Raw genomic sequence first — 14,318 nt, forward strand, 5'->3', positions numbered from 1 at the left:
ATCCCCGGTCTCCCCTACTGCAGTACAGAGCAAAGACTAAGCAAGCCAGGAGAGCTCTCCAACTTTCTGAAAGTATCAGGATATTTGAGTGATAAGAAAAAGTGGATCGTGCAACAATGTCCCTCAGCACACAAAACAATCAAAGCAGAATAAATATAATGTTTTAGATCAAACACTTACAGGGACCTGAAGAGAGAGAACCAACAAAATGTCATGGCTAACAGAGGAACTCAAGCACAGACTGAGTTCTGACAAACAAAAAGGTGACCGTTTATTTACCAAAGGGGTGAACCACAGTGCTCTATATATGTACAGTGAGTTGGGGAGGGGGTCCAGGGCTCCAGGGAAAAGAGGGAATGGAGTCCACACTCACTCCTCTTCAGTCACTCTTGTCCTGCTCTGCACTCACACAGCCACACACGGGAATCACAGGTAAGCGTCTGTAACCAGGTCCAGGGAAATATTTACTCAAAGTTAACCCAACTGGTGAATTTAGAGAGAGATTTCTTAGCAAGGAGCTGAGATCATGAACACAGGAGGGTCAATGTCCCAGCGACAAACTGCTCCATGCCGCAGCGTTAAATGGTTACCGGTAAGCCCAGGTGAATCAGCAACAGGTGGTGTAATCATCATAGCTGTGTGGACCAAGAGCGAGAGGCCATTACAAGCTCCACCCAGGCAGGCAAAACCATAGCAGGAGAGAGCAAAACATAAAACCTGAAAAGCCATCATGAGCCAGCCAGAGAGACACAGAGTTTATACTAGAAGAGAAATCTGCTCATCTTCATCATGTTTGTTTAAATAGAGAAAATCAGAAGTCTCTGTGTGTCAGACCACGGCTCTACACGGACACTTCTAAGCTGCTTCAGAGTGAACTGACCCAGATAATCTGCACACAGCGGCTGTAAAACAGTGAAAGTCATAACTGTCTCTCTGATGGAAAGCTTTTATTGTGAAGTCAGGAAGTCTGCAGGAAGTGTTGAGTTTGTATTCACTCAGTGTTTAATGAGACAGGCAGACAGGAAGAGCAGCTCATTAGTGTTGATGAAATCAAAGGAACTGTGAGGAACTGCAGTTTGGTCACATCTGGATGTTTTTCACTGACAGTAAATGTTTTAGTGATGAAGAAATGTGTTCACAGAGAGAGGAAGAGGAGTGGTGTTTGTGAGGAGGAGCAGCCGTCCTGCTGTGCTTTGTGTCAGGACGTCCTGAAGGATCCAGTCTCTACCAGCTGTGGACACTGGTTCTGCAGACAGTGCATCTCCTCATACTGGGACCAGTCTGCTCCATCAGGAGACTCCTCCTGTCCCCAGTGTGGAGAAAGATCCAGAAGCAGAGCTGGACTGTAGACAGCCAGTCAGAGCAGCTGTGTACAAAGTAAGACTGAACATCTGTCTGCTGATGGACTCATTTCTGAAAACTGGACTTCTTGTGTTGTTCAGACATTGAAGAGTTTTCTTTCTCTTTAGTCTCATTGTTTTTCTTTCTTTCAGCAGATGTTGGTCTGCAGGAGGTTTTAGATGAACATAAGATCAGTCTGAGGAGGAGATGTGAACGTGTGACTGAAGGAAGTGATGAAACAGGAAGTAGAACCCTCCTCAACAGGATCTACACTGAGCTCTACATCACAAAGGGACAGAGTGAAGAGGTTCATACCCAACATGAGGTGAGGCAGCTGGAGACAGCTTCCAAGGTGGACGCCCTCCATGACGCTCCAATCAGGTGCCAGGACATCTTTAAAGCCTTACCTGACCAACAGAGACCCATCAGAGTGGTTCTGACCAACGGCGTGGCTGGTGTTGGAAAAACCTTCTCAGTGCAGAAGTTCACTCTGGACTGGGCAGAGGGCTTGGAGAACCAACATGTCAGTGTGGTGGTTCTGCTTTCATTCAGGGAGCTGAACCTGATCAGAGATGAGCAGTACAGTCTTCTGGAGCTGCTCCATGTTTTCCATCCAACATTACAGAAGGTCACAGCAGAGAAGCTGGCTGTCTCTCAGCTTTTGTTCATCTTTGACGGCCTGGATGAAAGCAGACTTTCATTGGATTTCACCAACAGGAAGCTGCTGTCTGATGTCACACAGAAGTCATCAGTCAGCCAGCTGCTGACAAACCTCATCCAGGGGAATCTGCTTCCCTCGGCTCTCGTCTGGATAACTTCCCGACCCGCAGCAGCCAATCAGATCCCTCCTACATGTGTTGACAGGCTAACAGAAGTACGAGGTTTCACTGACGCCCAGAAGGAGGAGTACTTCAGGAGGAGATTCAGTGATGAAGAGCTGTCCAGCAGAATCATCTCCCACATGAAGACATCCAGGAGCCTCCACATCATGTGTAGTATCCCGGTCTTCTGCTGGATCACTGCTACAGTTCTGGAGCACATGTTGACTACAGAGCAGAGAGGAGAGCTGCCCAAGACCCTGACTGAAATGTACTCACACTTCCTGCTAGTTCAGACAAAGAGGAAGAAGAACAAGTACCATGAGGGACGTGAGACGAGTCCACAGGAGCTGATGGAGGCTGACAGGGAAGTTCTTCTGAAGCTGGGGAGGCTGGCGTTTGAACATCTGGAGAAAGGAAACATCATGTTCTACCAAGAAGACCTGGAGCAGTGTGGTCTGGATGTGACAGAGGCCTCGGTGTACTCAGGAGTTTGTACAGAGATCTTCAAAAGAGAGTGTGTGATCTTCCAGAAACCAGTCTACTGCTTTGTTCATCTGAGCATTCAGGAGTTTCTGGCTGCTGTCTACATGTTCCACTGTCACACCAGCAGGAAGACAGAGGTGCTGAAGATGTTTCTAAAATCAGAATCTTTCACCAAGATGATTTTCAGTCTTTTTGATGACAAAGATCTCCAATCACTTGATGTATTTCTGAGGAGAGTCATGGAGAAATCCCTCCAGAGTAAAAATGGCCACCTGGACCTGTTTGTTCGCTTCCTTCATGGCCTCTGTCTGGAGTCCAACCAGAGACTCTTAGTAGGTCTGCTGGGTCAGACAGAGATCAGTCCAGGAACCATCCAGAGAGTCATCAACAACCTGAAGAAGATGAACAGTGATGAAATCTCCCCTGACAGAAGCATCAACATCTTCCACTGTCTGATGGAGATGAACGACCTCTCAGTACATCAGGAGATCCAAGAGTTCCTGAAGTCAGAGAACAGATCAGAGAAGGAACTCTCTGAGATCCAGTGCTCAGCTCTGGCCTTCATGCTGCAGATGTCAGAGGAGGTTCTGGATGAGTTGGACCTGCAGAAGTACAAAACATCAGAGCGGGGACGACAGAGACTGATTCCAGCTGTGAGGACCTGCAGAAAGGCTGGGTGAGTCCAGATGTGATCATTAACATCACTGATCAGTGTAGGTTAGTAGTTTAATGTTGAAAATAAAATCAGATTGTAACCACAAAGTGTTTGTGTCCGTACGCTGCAACCTTCCACACCATTCCTTTATTGTACAGACTCAGCAGCAGCTCCATGGATCCCAAATCCAAGAGTGGAGAACAGATTTGAAGTGTGTCACATCCATGCAGTCACAGCTGTTTCCACCATGTTTCCACTGATATTAATCCTGTTCAATGACACGTTTCATATCAGTGAATATGTTCTTTAGGACGTCCACTGACATGTTTAAGTGTCCTGCTGGAAATCACTCAAATCATCCATGAAATCCATGAAAAATCCTTTTAGTGTTTCTAACTTCACCCTCTGTCCTCTCTCTCTCTCCATCCTCCTCACTGCTTCTTTCACTGATAATCACACAAACATTGTATTCAGCTACAAAATAACACAATAATATCATCTGATGATCATTATTATAAGAGCAGGATCCATATTTGATATCAGAGTAACACACTGCTTGGTTATGTGCAGTCATCATCAGTGACTGTGGGTCAAACAGAAGCTCTCTGATTGGTTGCTGACCTTGGTCACCTGTCCACTCTCACCTGTTTGTGTTTGCTCTCTCTTTGCTGTCTCCATCCTCTCTCTCCTTTCTCTCCCTCTCTGTCTTTGTACGTCACTCAGGTCCAATGGAAACAGTGACATTTACAAACCAATCAAAGACAAACTGATCCATGTCAGGTTATAACAATATTCAAAGTGAATACAGGCTGCTGCTGGACACAGACAGGTAACATCATTTTGACTTGCTGTCACCTGGATCTGGACTCATAAACACTGAAGCCCTGAACAGGAATACAAATCATTTTCTGCCAACTAGCGACACACCAGCAGATAATGGCTCAGAAAGCTCAAATGAGCCAATCATTTCTGTGTTTAGTTCCCCTGAAATCAGATCTGATATCAGCAGCTCTGAGTTCATTCATCATTATTGTCCAGTGATGAGATTTCTGCTCCGTTTGGTAACAGTCAGCAGGTTTTTCCTGCGTGTGGACGTGAACAGTCGTACCTGACAGCAGGTAGCAAACAGAGATCATCTTTCCAGCTGGAACTCTTCACTGAGCTGAACTCATTCAAAATGTTCTGGAGTCAAAACAGGAAACAGTCCAAATGTGTGTCTTCACTCTGACTCTGGATCAGATCTCAGTGACAGGCTGTGGACATTATGGAAGCCTAAATGTGACACCATCTTCCTCCTTCATCTGCAGATTAAAGCCAAACAAAGATTCTCATTAAAAGTCTGCAGGTCTGAGAGAGACTCAATCGTTGTGTCATGTCAAACACAGTAAGAGGAGCTGAAGCACAGATGTGAAGAGCAGATTCATCAGATTATGACCTCACTCTGTTTTGTCTTCATATACATTCAGTCTGTGTTTATAATGCAGATTTTCTGCTTTTATAATAACACATTTTATATTTTCTATCATCACAGACTGACTCAGTGTCGACTCTCAGAGTCTCACTGTGAAGTTGTGGCCTCAGCTCTGAAGTCCAACCCCTCCCATCTGACAGAGCTGGACATGAGCAGAAACTACAAGCTGCAGGATTCAGGTGTGAAGCTTCTGTGTGCTGGACTGGAGAGTCCAAACTGTCGACTGGAGACTCTGAGGTGAGTTCACTGACTGCAGCTGTTGTTGTTTTTCTATATTTCAGGTCTTTGATTGATGTTTGAAACTTTCTTTAGTTCCTAAATGTTCAGGATGTGTCTGAAGACAAATGTGAAGAAGTTTGAGTGCTTTCAGAAATGTTGTCTTTCCAAACGACTGAACAACAGTTTTTCCTTTTGGCTCCAAACAGAAGTGACAGACTTGAGCAGGGTTCATTTAAAGGCTGACAGAAGTGGAGTGGTGACGGGGAGATGTTTGACAGGACAGTGTTTCAGCCTCCACAGGTTCATGTTGTGCTCCATCAGTCAGTGAAGATGAAGTCGGTGCTGATGAGGCTGTAGAGTGTGTGAGGGATGTGAATGAGGATGATGAAGATCTGATGATAGCAGATAAAAACAGGCTGCAGAGACTTTGAGCCATACAGGGCACACAGTGTGTGTACAGAACAGCTGAAATCATTATGGAGGCCTCACTGGGATATGGAAGCATCACAGTACAGCTTCAGTGAAGCATTAAAGTCTCTGATATGAGATGAGAAATGAAGCAGCCAGAGCTTTTTCATGAGTGGAAATCCACTGTGACTGTGAGCTGCTGCTACAGCCTCCAGATTAGCCAGCAGCTCATCCTGCTCAACATTTTCTCACCAACTTTAATGGAAGTGTGATGTTTTCAGCTGGAGTGATGGTCAGGGTGGCCTCCCTCTCCTCTTCTTCTCCTCTTCCTCTTTCATTTGTAAAGCCACTTCTGCTGCTTTCATTCATTTGGAAGTCCTGTAGCTGAGTTTGGGAGAGACTAACAGCCTCGGCAGCAGAGGGGAGAAAGGCTGTAACACCACCACTTTACTCTGTTCTACCTGTCACATCATTTTATCAGGAAACAAATATGCTCATGTTTTTACTATGTTTGTCTTGAAGATGTAAGAAGATCACATGGTGCTTTTTATTATTGTGTTGGTTTGTTTCCTGTCTCTTGGATGGAGCCCAGCTGTGCGTGGTCCCTGGGCCTGTGGTCAGAGTGTGTGCTGGATAATCCGGCCCAGGATGAGGCCAAACTGACATGGGATGAAATGTCTGTCACATAATTGAGCTTAGTGTAGTTTCATTTCTGCACAATTTAAAAACAACCAAAACTTTGTTCTGTCTTTTCTATGTTATACTGTAGACTTTCTTTGATACTGTGTCCAAAAGGAGCAGCTTTTACTTTGAAAGGGAGGCGTCTCTGTTTCCTCTTCAGGTTGGATGATGGAAGCAAATGAGTGTGTGATGTTCTTTCAGTGTTGCACTTTGTAGACGCTCCCTGAGCACTGGTCTCACAGCCAGCTGCACATAGAGACCAGTGTTGTTAGTCCAGGTCAGAAGATGACTTGTTGGAATGAAAATGAGCTTGTAGTTTGTCTGCTTTAATAATGTGACTGGAAAAAGGTGTTGGACTTCAAATATGTCCATTTCTTTCACACTTCACCTTTAAAAGTGAAGCCTTGTGGTTCCCGGAAGGAAAAACACGACTTTTTCAAGTCTTTGTCCTGTTTTTATGATAAATGTACGACTTTAATGTGAAACATTCAGAGTTTTTTCTCTTGTTGTGTTTGTTTGAAGCTGCTTCCTGTTGGCTTCAGCTATTTGGAGTTTCCATTTTCTAAACTTCTACATTCTGAACCTTCTTCAGCTCTGAACAGATGATGAAACACTGAATGATTTCAAGCTCACACTTTGTCTAATAAACTTACATCTTTCACTCTTTATACAGATTGAGGGGCTGTGGTTTGTCAGAGATCAGCTGTGATTATCTGGCAGCAGCACTGAAGTCCAACCCCTCCCATCTGAGACAGCTGGACCTGAGTAATGACTTCTCCTTGTTTTCGATCAACAAGAACAACCTGCAGGATCCAGGAGTGAAGCATCTGTGTGGTTTCCTGGAGAGTCCAGGATGTAAACTTGAAACTCTGAGGTCAGTCAGCATGTTTTAGTTGTGCTGAGATGAATATGATGTGAAAGTTGTGCTGACACTAAACTGCAGACATCAGGCTGATATTATACTGATCCACACTGAGGATCTTCATGGTAAAGTCTGTTTTCTTCTTCTCTGGTTTAGTCCATTGACTGCAGCAGAACAATGTTCACATTTCAAACAGTGATACTCAACGTATGGCCCGCGGCCCACACGCGGCCTGCCCACCTTTCCTGATTCAGAGAGAGGGGACCCTGATTAACTGTGTAGTGTTCTTCCTCACAGTTCTAAGTATCAGACACAACAATGAATAATCCACAGCTGACTGTCTTTAGCAGGTCAAAGGTCACGGCACACAGCAGACAGTGGGAAATATTATAATTCTGATCATTTATCAGCACATATCCATATGTATAAAAACAAAGCTGACACTGTGAGACTTGATCAGAGGTGTGATCATCACAGCAGAGGCCTTTGTGTCAAAGTCACTGAGGATCAAACAGAAACACATGAAGCAGATTTTCCTGTTCTGGCTTTTTATAGCAGATAACCTTCAAAATATTCTGCAGTCCATCAAAAACTGAAGCAAACCATGAATCAACATGTGAACATGAGCTGATGCTGCTGAAGTGAAGCAAAGTTACAGAGGTTTGATTACAGACACAGCTGAGAGTTTGTAATCTGTCATCATTTTAAAAGGTTTACATTTCTTCAGTATTGAACAGCAGAAATGAGGCTTTGTTTTCGGAGGCCGACAGCAGTGAACACAACAGCAGACTGGTGCGTAATAAGCAGTGAATAATGCAGGAAACAGATTTTTGAAGGTAAACTGTTCTTGAAGTACACTGAGAGAGAGAGAGCTGTGCAGGAAGTAAACGTCAAAGTCAGAGAGAATTCATGACGATGTTCATCAAACGTAAAGCGTAGTTTGGATCTTCTTCTGCTGCTGGTTCAGTCAGTTTTGGTTGGAGACAGATGAAACCTGCAGCTTCAGGATCTGTGAGCTGTCCACTTTCAGCCCCGACGGCGTGTCCGTGTACGTGCCGTCGAGTGAACGATCCACGCTCTGTGTTTCCATCTTTGTGTGTTTAGCTGCTCTCATTTACTGTTTTATCTGTTTGCTTGTTGTTGAAATACTTTTGGGAGCTTTAACCTGAGATTCTGGCAAAATACATTTATATTAAAAATCGATTCAGGATTGAATGAATCAACATCGCTTTATTCAAATTAAAACCATTTAAATAGGAAAATCCATTTTTTTACAGCCGCCTCTAATGCTGGGTAATGTCAGCTGGTCCATGTGCAGCTGGCTGTGAGGCTCAGGGAGCGTCTACAAAGTGCAACACTGAAAGAACATCATCCATAAATATTGAGTAATAACTGGACTCTCATACAGCGGGACTCAAATGCCTTTAAACATCAGCTTATCCTGCTGATCCAAGTCCAACACTGAGTTTGTAAAAACATGTTTGTCAATCATTTTGTTTGGTTTCTGAGGAAAATGATTCCATAACTTGCTGCTAATACACAACATTTCATCATATTTCCTCATAACCCTCTTTTGTCTGACCATTTGATCCCATTTGAATTTGCAATAAAGGATCCACAGAGTTTGGTGACAATAATGACAGTAGATGTTTGTGTGAAAGTGCTGGAAGCAAATGAGTGTGTGATGTTCTTTCAGTGTTGCACTTTGTAGATGCTCCCTGAGCACTGGTCTCACAGCCAGCTGCACATAGAGACCAGTGTTGTTAGTCCAGGTCAGAAGATGACTTGTTGGAATGAAAATGAGCTTGTAGTTTGTCTGCTTTAATAATGTGACTGGAAAAAGGTGTTGGACTTCAAATATGTCCATTTCTTTCACACTTCACCTTTAAAAGTGAAGCCTTGTGGTTCCTGGAAGGAAAAACACAACTTTTTCAAGTCTTTGTCCTGTTTTTATGATAAATGTACGACTTTAATGTGAAACATTCAGAGTTTTCTCTCTTGTTGTGTTTGTTTGAAGCTGCTTCCTGTTGGCTTCAGCTGTTTGGAGTTTCCATTTTCTAAACTTCTACATTCTGAACCTTCTTCAGCTCTGAACAGATGATGAAACACTGAATGATTTCAAGCTCACACTTTGTCTAATAAACTTACATCTTTCATTCTTTATACAGATTGAGGCGCTGTTATTTGTCAGAGATCAGCTGTGATTATCTGGCAGCAGCACTGAAGTCCAACCCCTCCCATCTGAGACAGCTGGACCTGAGCAGGAACAACAAGCTGCAGGATTCAGGAGTGAAGCATCTGTGTGGTTTCCTGGAGAGTCCAGGATGTGGACTTGAAACTCTGAGGTCAGTCAGCATTTTTTAGTTGTGCTGAGATGAATATGATGTGAAAGTTGTGCTGACACTAAACTGCAGACATCAGGCTGATATTATACTGATCCACACTGAGGATCTTCATGGTAAAGTCTGTTTTCTTCTTCTCTGGTTTAGTCCATTGACTGCAGCAGAACAATGTTCACATTTCAAACCTTCAAAGAAGAAGAAAAATCCTCCACTGGATAATTCACTGTGAAACTCTCCAACTCTTCATTCCACCTTAAAGTCTGTCTGACACTGAAATCCAAAGCAAAATGTGCGTTTGCTTTACAGACAGCAGTCCAACACAAACATACACACATCATCCAAAACACAGTCCCACATCCAAATCTCCTCCACTGCCAGCATGAATGATGGGAAAGAGAAGGAGGAACACTCTGACATTCAGGGTTAGAATGAGTTTCATGAAGCAGACTGTGAAGATCAAAGCTGCATTAGAAAGCTTACATGAATGAATGAGTGGACAGAAGTGGACAGAGATCATCTGAAGCACTTCAAAGGCTTTAAATCAGCACATTTCTCTTTATTCTTTATCAACTCTGTTAGTTTCTCTCAGTTTTCTGAGGAATGAAGCTAACAGCAGGCTAATAAGATGCTGACCAATAGGTTTCTATTAAAGGTTGTAATTTGTATATGAAAAAGTGCTTTGGCTCAGCAGGGATCAGCTTACAGGTAGAATACAGCTGCTGGATAGGATTAGCATGTCATAGCTATCTACCAAACTGCTAACTGGGGGATTTCAGGCAATCTATGGATCATTTTTGCTAACTGTTTATTCATCTTAGGCTCACAGGGCTGCAGCCTGTGCCCTAGCTGTCATAGGGCAAGAGGTGTGGTCCACCTGCACAGGTGAGCAGTCCATCACAGGGCCAACAGAGAGAGACAGAGAAGCACTCTCTCACATCCACACCTACAGCCAATTTAGAAGCACCAATGAACCTAAGCAGCATTTCATTGGACTGTGGGAGAACATCCAACCTCCACAGAAAGGCCAACAAGCTTCAACCTACAACCTTCTTGCTTTAAGGCACTAGTGCGAACCACTTTTCCCCATTTCAGCCCAAATCCTGCATCTTCCTGTTTCTGACTCCAGGCCAGCTCCACTAACACTTTCTCATCAGACACTGCCACCTAGTGGAGGAAGTCTTAGTTCCATTTGAAGCTTCAGATGACAGTTAGTTCCTTTACAAAGAGGTGGAGGTGGTGGGGCCACAGCACCATCATCACTGAGTGCTAGGGATAGGTATCATTTAGGTTTTATCCGATACCAGTGCAAACCCGGTACATTTCAGACGTTGCCGGTGCTTAAATGGTGCTCGAACCGGTGCTGAATGAATGGAGAACACAAACTTTGTCCAAAAACCTCTCGTCTTTAGCTGTTTTCCACTTTTTCTTTGGTCATTTTAGCCTTTTTTGCCAGGGTGAAGGGAGTATGTGCCATCAAACATGAAGACAGTGTTACGAAATCAGTTTTACCCCGGTTCTTTTATTCGTCGAAACTTCCAGAGACTGCACCGGAACTCAGTAGTTATATCACAAAACCTTTATTCATCTTTATTCATCTTCATTTAAGCATGCACTTCTAGAAGGGAAGACGAGGCCGGTGTGTCCCTTTGCAAATCTTCACCTCTTTGTCTGTGAAACATAGTTTTGTAGGGGCGACCCCATCATAAAACCCCCCACGGTGTGCTCCAAACTCTGTCTGTGTCTATGTGCACGAGCACGTGAATGCCTACACGTGCGCGTTCTTGCGTGTCTATGTGAGTGCTTGTGTGTGACTGTGTACGCATACCTGTGTGTATGTGTGTGCACATGAGTGAGTGTGCGTGTGGGTGTGTATGTGTGTGCACATGAGTGAGTGTGCGTGTGGATGTGTGTGCGTGACAGTTAAAACACTATGGGTGTAGGTGACTCCCTAGGTCATAAAACCCATCTCCCTTCCAGACCACAGTTACAAATGTTGAGACCCCCAACCTAAACATCCTCTGGGGAATTTCAACTCAGCATTAACTCCTCTCTGTTTTACTTTCACAGTTCAAGTGGGGGAGGGGTCTCCTACAATCTACTCCTAAGTTCACCACACAGTGAGGCCTTTATTATATTGAGGGCAGTGTCAGTATCTCTACAATAGTTCTACATTCTATGTTAACACATTTCTAAACTCTAAAATAAGCTAAACATTCCTACAACAGCCGCATGTAACTACGACGGTGTTTGCTAGTTCACATTACATGCATTAATGTAATAACGTGGTTAGCCTACTCAACGTAAATTGCACACGTACAACATTAAGCTACTCACCCAGAGAAGAACGGCTGCTGCTGCCATCATCATCCGTCATCATTTCTGCTACACTGGAAGGGGCTAGGGGCCAGGACTATCCTCTTCAGGTTCTTGGGGGATGTTGCTAACTCCGGGTCTGATAACAGGCACCACACCCACAGTATCACCTTAAAGCACAGGCTGCTGAGTTTGCATCTTTTGCTGTGAAGTACAGCCAGACCTTTGACCGCTTCGCCTTGGGCGTTTTTAATCTGTAGCTCTGCTCTAAAAGAAAGTACGTACCTGCCCTGCCTACTATGCTTGCAAAGGTAAAATGATTGGCTAGAATCCAAAGTGTATGACATCTCAGGAAAAAAAAGCATCAAAATGTGTGTTGCTTTTCGGTCTGGTTACTACCATTTATGTCTGAACTGGTGCCATAATGGCAACGGATAACGGTGCCCATCCCTACTGAGTGCCATGGGACACTTAACCTTTGCTTCCATATGCTGGGAACTTCGTGTTGTTCCAAGGAGGACTGGAAAATGTGTGAAAATCTCCCAGTCAGTTCCTCACAGCACACTTCAATCATTTCCCTCCCACAGCATCAGGACCAGGGCTTTTTCTCTCTTTGGTCCCACTAAGAGATTTCCACACAAACACCTCATCAGTGGGACTCTCAGAGCTACCAGCCCCTTGCTACAATCACAAAGCTCTTAATTGAAATCAATGATATCAAAGCTGGAATCAAATGAGTCCAAGTCTTCTGCTGATTCAGCATCACATTCATCTTTGCTCTTTGTTCTGCATCCCCACCATGGACTTCATTCCTTTCCAAGCCAGCCTTGAGTGTCCTTTATTCAGCTCATCCTCTGCTTTACTTTTACACCTGATTTTAGCTGCTTTATCTCTCTTTCAACAAGTTTCTGTGCCTCAATCTTTTTCTTCTCTCCCTCATAACAAGACAGCTTCTTCTGCCTGAGAACATGTTGGAGTGATTTACTAATCCAGGGCTGCTTATTGGGGAAAATACTTCCTGTTTCCAAAGTAATCCCCATTTTTCCCAGAAAGAAATGTAAGTAGAAATCGATGATCTAAGTGAGAACATGAGCCTTTAAAAAGTCCCAGTGGGTGCAGTCAAAGCAGTCCCTCAGTCCCAGTATAGAGTCTTTGGTCCAGACTGGAACAACTGTGTGCCCAGTTTGAGCTCTCTTCAGTCCTGTGACCTGACAGACCCAGAGGGGCCATCACATCACATTTAGAAGCTCCCCTAATGGAGCCACAACACATGTCCAACACTTAGTCTGTCTTGTTGGACCAACTGGAAGAAATGATTCAAGGACTTAGTTTATATATATATATATATATATATATATATATATATTCAAATCTCCAAAATCCAACTGGCTGCATCAGGACATATAGTCTGAAACTCTGCACAGTTTCCTGTTTGAAGCTGCTTCCTGTTGGCTTCAACTGTTTGGAGTTTCCATTTTCTAAACTTCTACATTCTGAACCTTCTTCAGCTCTGAACAGATGATGAAACACTGAATGATTTCAAGCTCACACTTTGTCTAATAAACTTACATCTTTCATTCTTTATACAGATTGTGTTTCTGTGATTTGTCAAAGATCAGCTGTGATTATCTGGCAGCAGCACTGAAGTCCAACCCCTCCCATCTGAGAGAGCTGATCCTGTACGGAAACAACCTGAAGGATCCAGATGTGAAGCAGCTGTCTGATCTTCAGCAGAGTCCAGACTACAGACTGGAGACTCTGCTGTAAGTAGAGTGATGGAGTGAGTGGGTGGTGCTGTCAGCAGTATTGTACTAAACACAGTCAGTATGAAACAAAGATCCAGTGTTTCCTGTAAAGCTGCAGCTTCTCAGTGAAGCTGTGAGAGGAGAATGGTGATAGGCTTCAGGATTGGACACAAACACTTCCTTTTTCTGACCTTTATGGTCACCATGGTAACGTCTGATACGCTCTGATCAAACACTGTCAACAGCCAATCAGCTCTCTGAACAAAACAGCACGCAGACCAATGACTGCATTCATTTCCAAGTTTAAAGCAGTGAAGAACACAGTCTGTAGGTGAGGAAGAATTTAGTGAGAGCAGATGTTTGGATGGAATTCCTCCAGTTAACAGCTGGAACCGTCCATCTGGATTGTTGGGCTTGTTGTTGGGGTTCCTACAGAGCTCAGAGTGGACACACCAAGGTTCTTCTAATGAATGAAAGTCCAAACTCAAACTAGGAGGGAAAAACATTTTCATCAACTTCAATAAAAATCCAAAGATTAGAAAAAGTGAAGCAACAATGAGTCCTAGTACAGTCCCAGCACTGAAGTCCCTGCTGCTCTTTATACTGGATGTGCTGCATCACTGACTGACAGCTGATGAAGAGCCTCTGGAAACACTCGTTTATCTCCTCTGCTCTTCCTTCTCTCTGCAGGTGGAGCTGATGATGGTAAACAGGACGGTGTGTGTGCTGAGAGAGGAGGAGCTGTGTCCTGATGATCCAGAGAGGTTGAAGCAGCAGCAGCTTGTGTGTAGAGACGCTCTGACTGGGCCATGTTACTGGGACGTGGAGAGGAGAGCTTCATCCAGCAGTGACTGACAGAGGAATGAGAAGAAGTGCAGATGACTGTCAGTGCTGCAGAGTGAACTGCTCTGAGAACAGCTCCACTGTCAGACACAATGTAGAGGCCAGCATCATCCCTGTGTGTCCCTCTGGATCTG

General features: G+C 44.1%; 1 protein-coding gene across 1 annotated transcript; it reads left to right on the top strand.

Annotated features, from left to right (window-relative positions):
• Window positions 1–471: 471 nt before the first annotated feature.
• Window positions 472–14,062, top strand: LOC113017666 (protein NLRC3-like). Its single transcript, XM_026160796.1, has 7 exons — window positions 472–1,188; window positions 1,494–3,321; window positions 4,832–5,008; window positions 6,753–6,953; window positions 9,110–9,286; window positions 13,186–13,359; window positions 14,032–14,062. The coding sequence occupies exons 1-7, from the start codon at window positions 1,122–1,124 to the stop codon at window positions 14,039–14,041; spliced, it is 2,634 nt and encodes an 877-aa protein (XP_026016581.1). The 5' UTR covers window positions 472–1,121; the 3' UTR covers window positions 14,042–14,062.
• Window positions 14,063–14,318: the final 256 nt, after the last annotated feature.

Source organism: Astatotilapia calliptera, unplaced genomic scaffold (genome assembly GCF_900246225.1).
Source record: "Astatotilapia calliptera unplaced genomic scaffold, fAstCal1.2 U_scaffold_18, whole genome shotgun sequence".
Lineage (NCBI taxonomy): Eukaryota > Metazoa > Chordata > Actinopteri > Cichliformes > Cichlidae > Astatotilapia > Astatotilapia calliptera.

What these genes read in the sequence shown, in the direction of transcription:
- LOC113017666 (XM_026160796.1), top strand. Translation starts at nt 1,122, where the DNA reads ATGAAGAAATGTGTTCACAGAGAGAGGAAGAGGAGTGGTGTTTGTGAG. An exon ending in AGGACCTGCAGAAAGGCTGG is followed by an intron (nt 3,322 to 4,831) that starts GTGAGTCCAGAT and finishes CTATCATCACAG; the next exon opens with ACTGACTCAGTGTCGACTCT. An exon ending in TGTAAACTTGAAACTCTGAG is followed by an intron (nt 6,954 to 9,109) that starts GTCAGTCAGCAT and finishes TTCTTTATACAG; the next exon opens with ATTGAGGCGCTGTTATTTGT.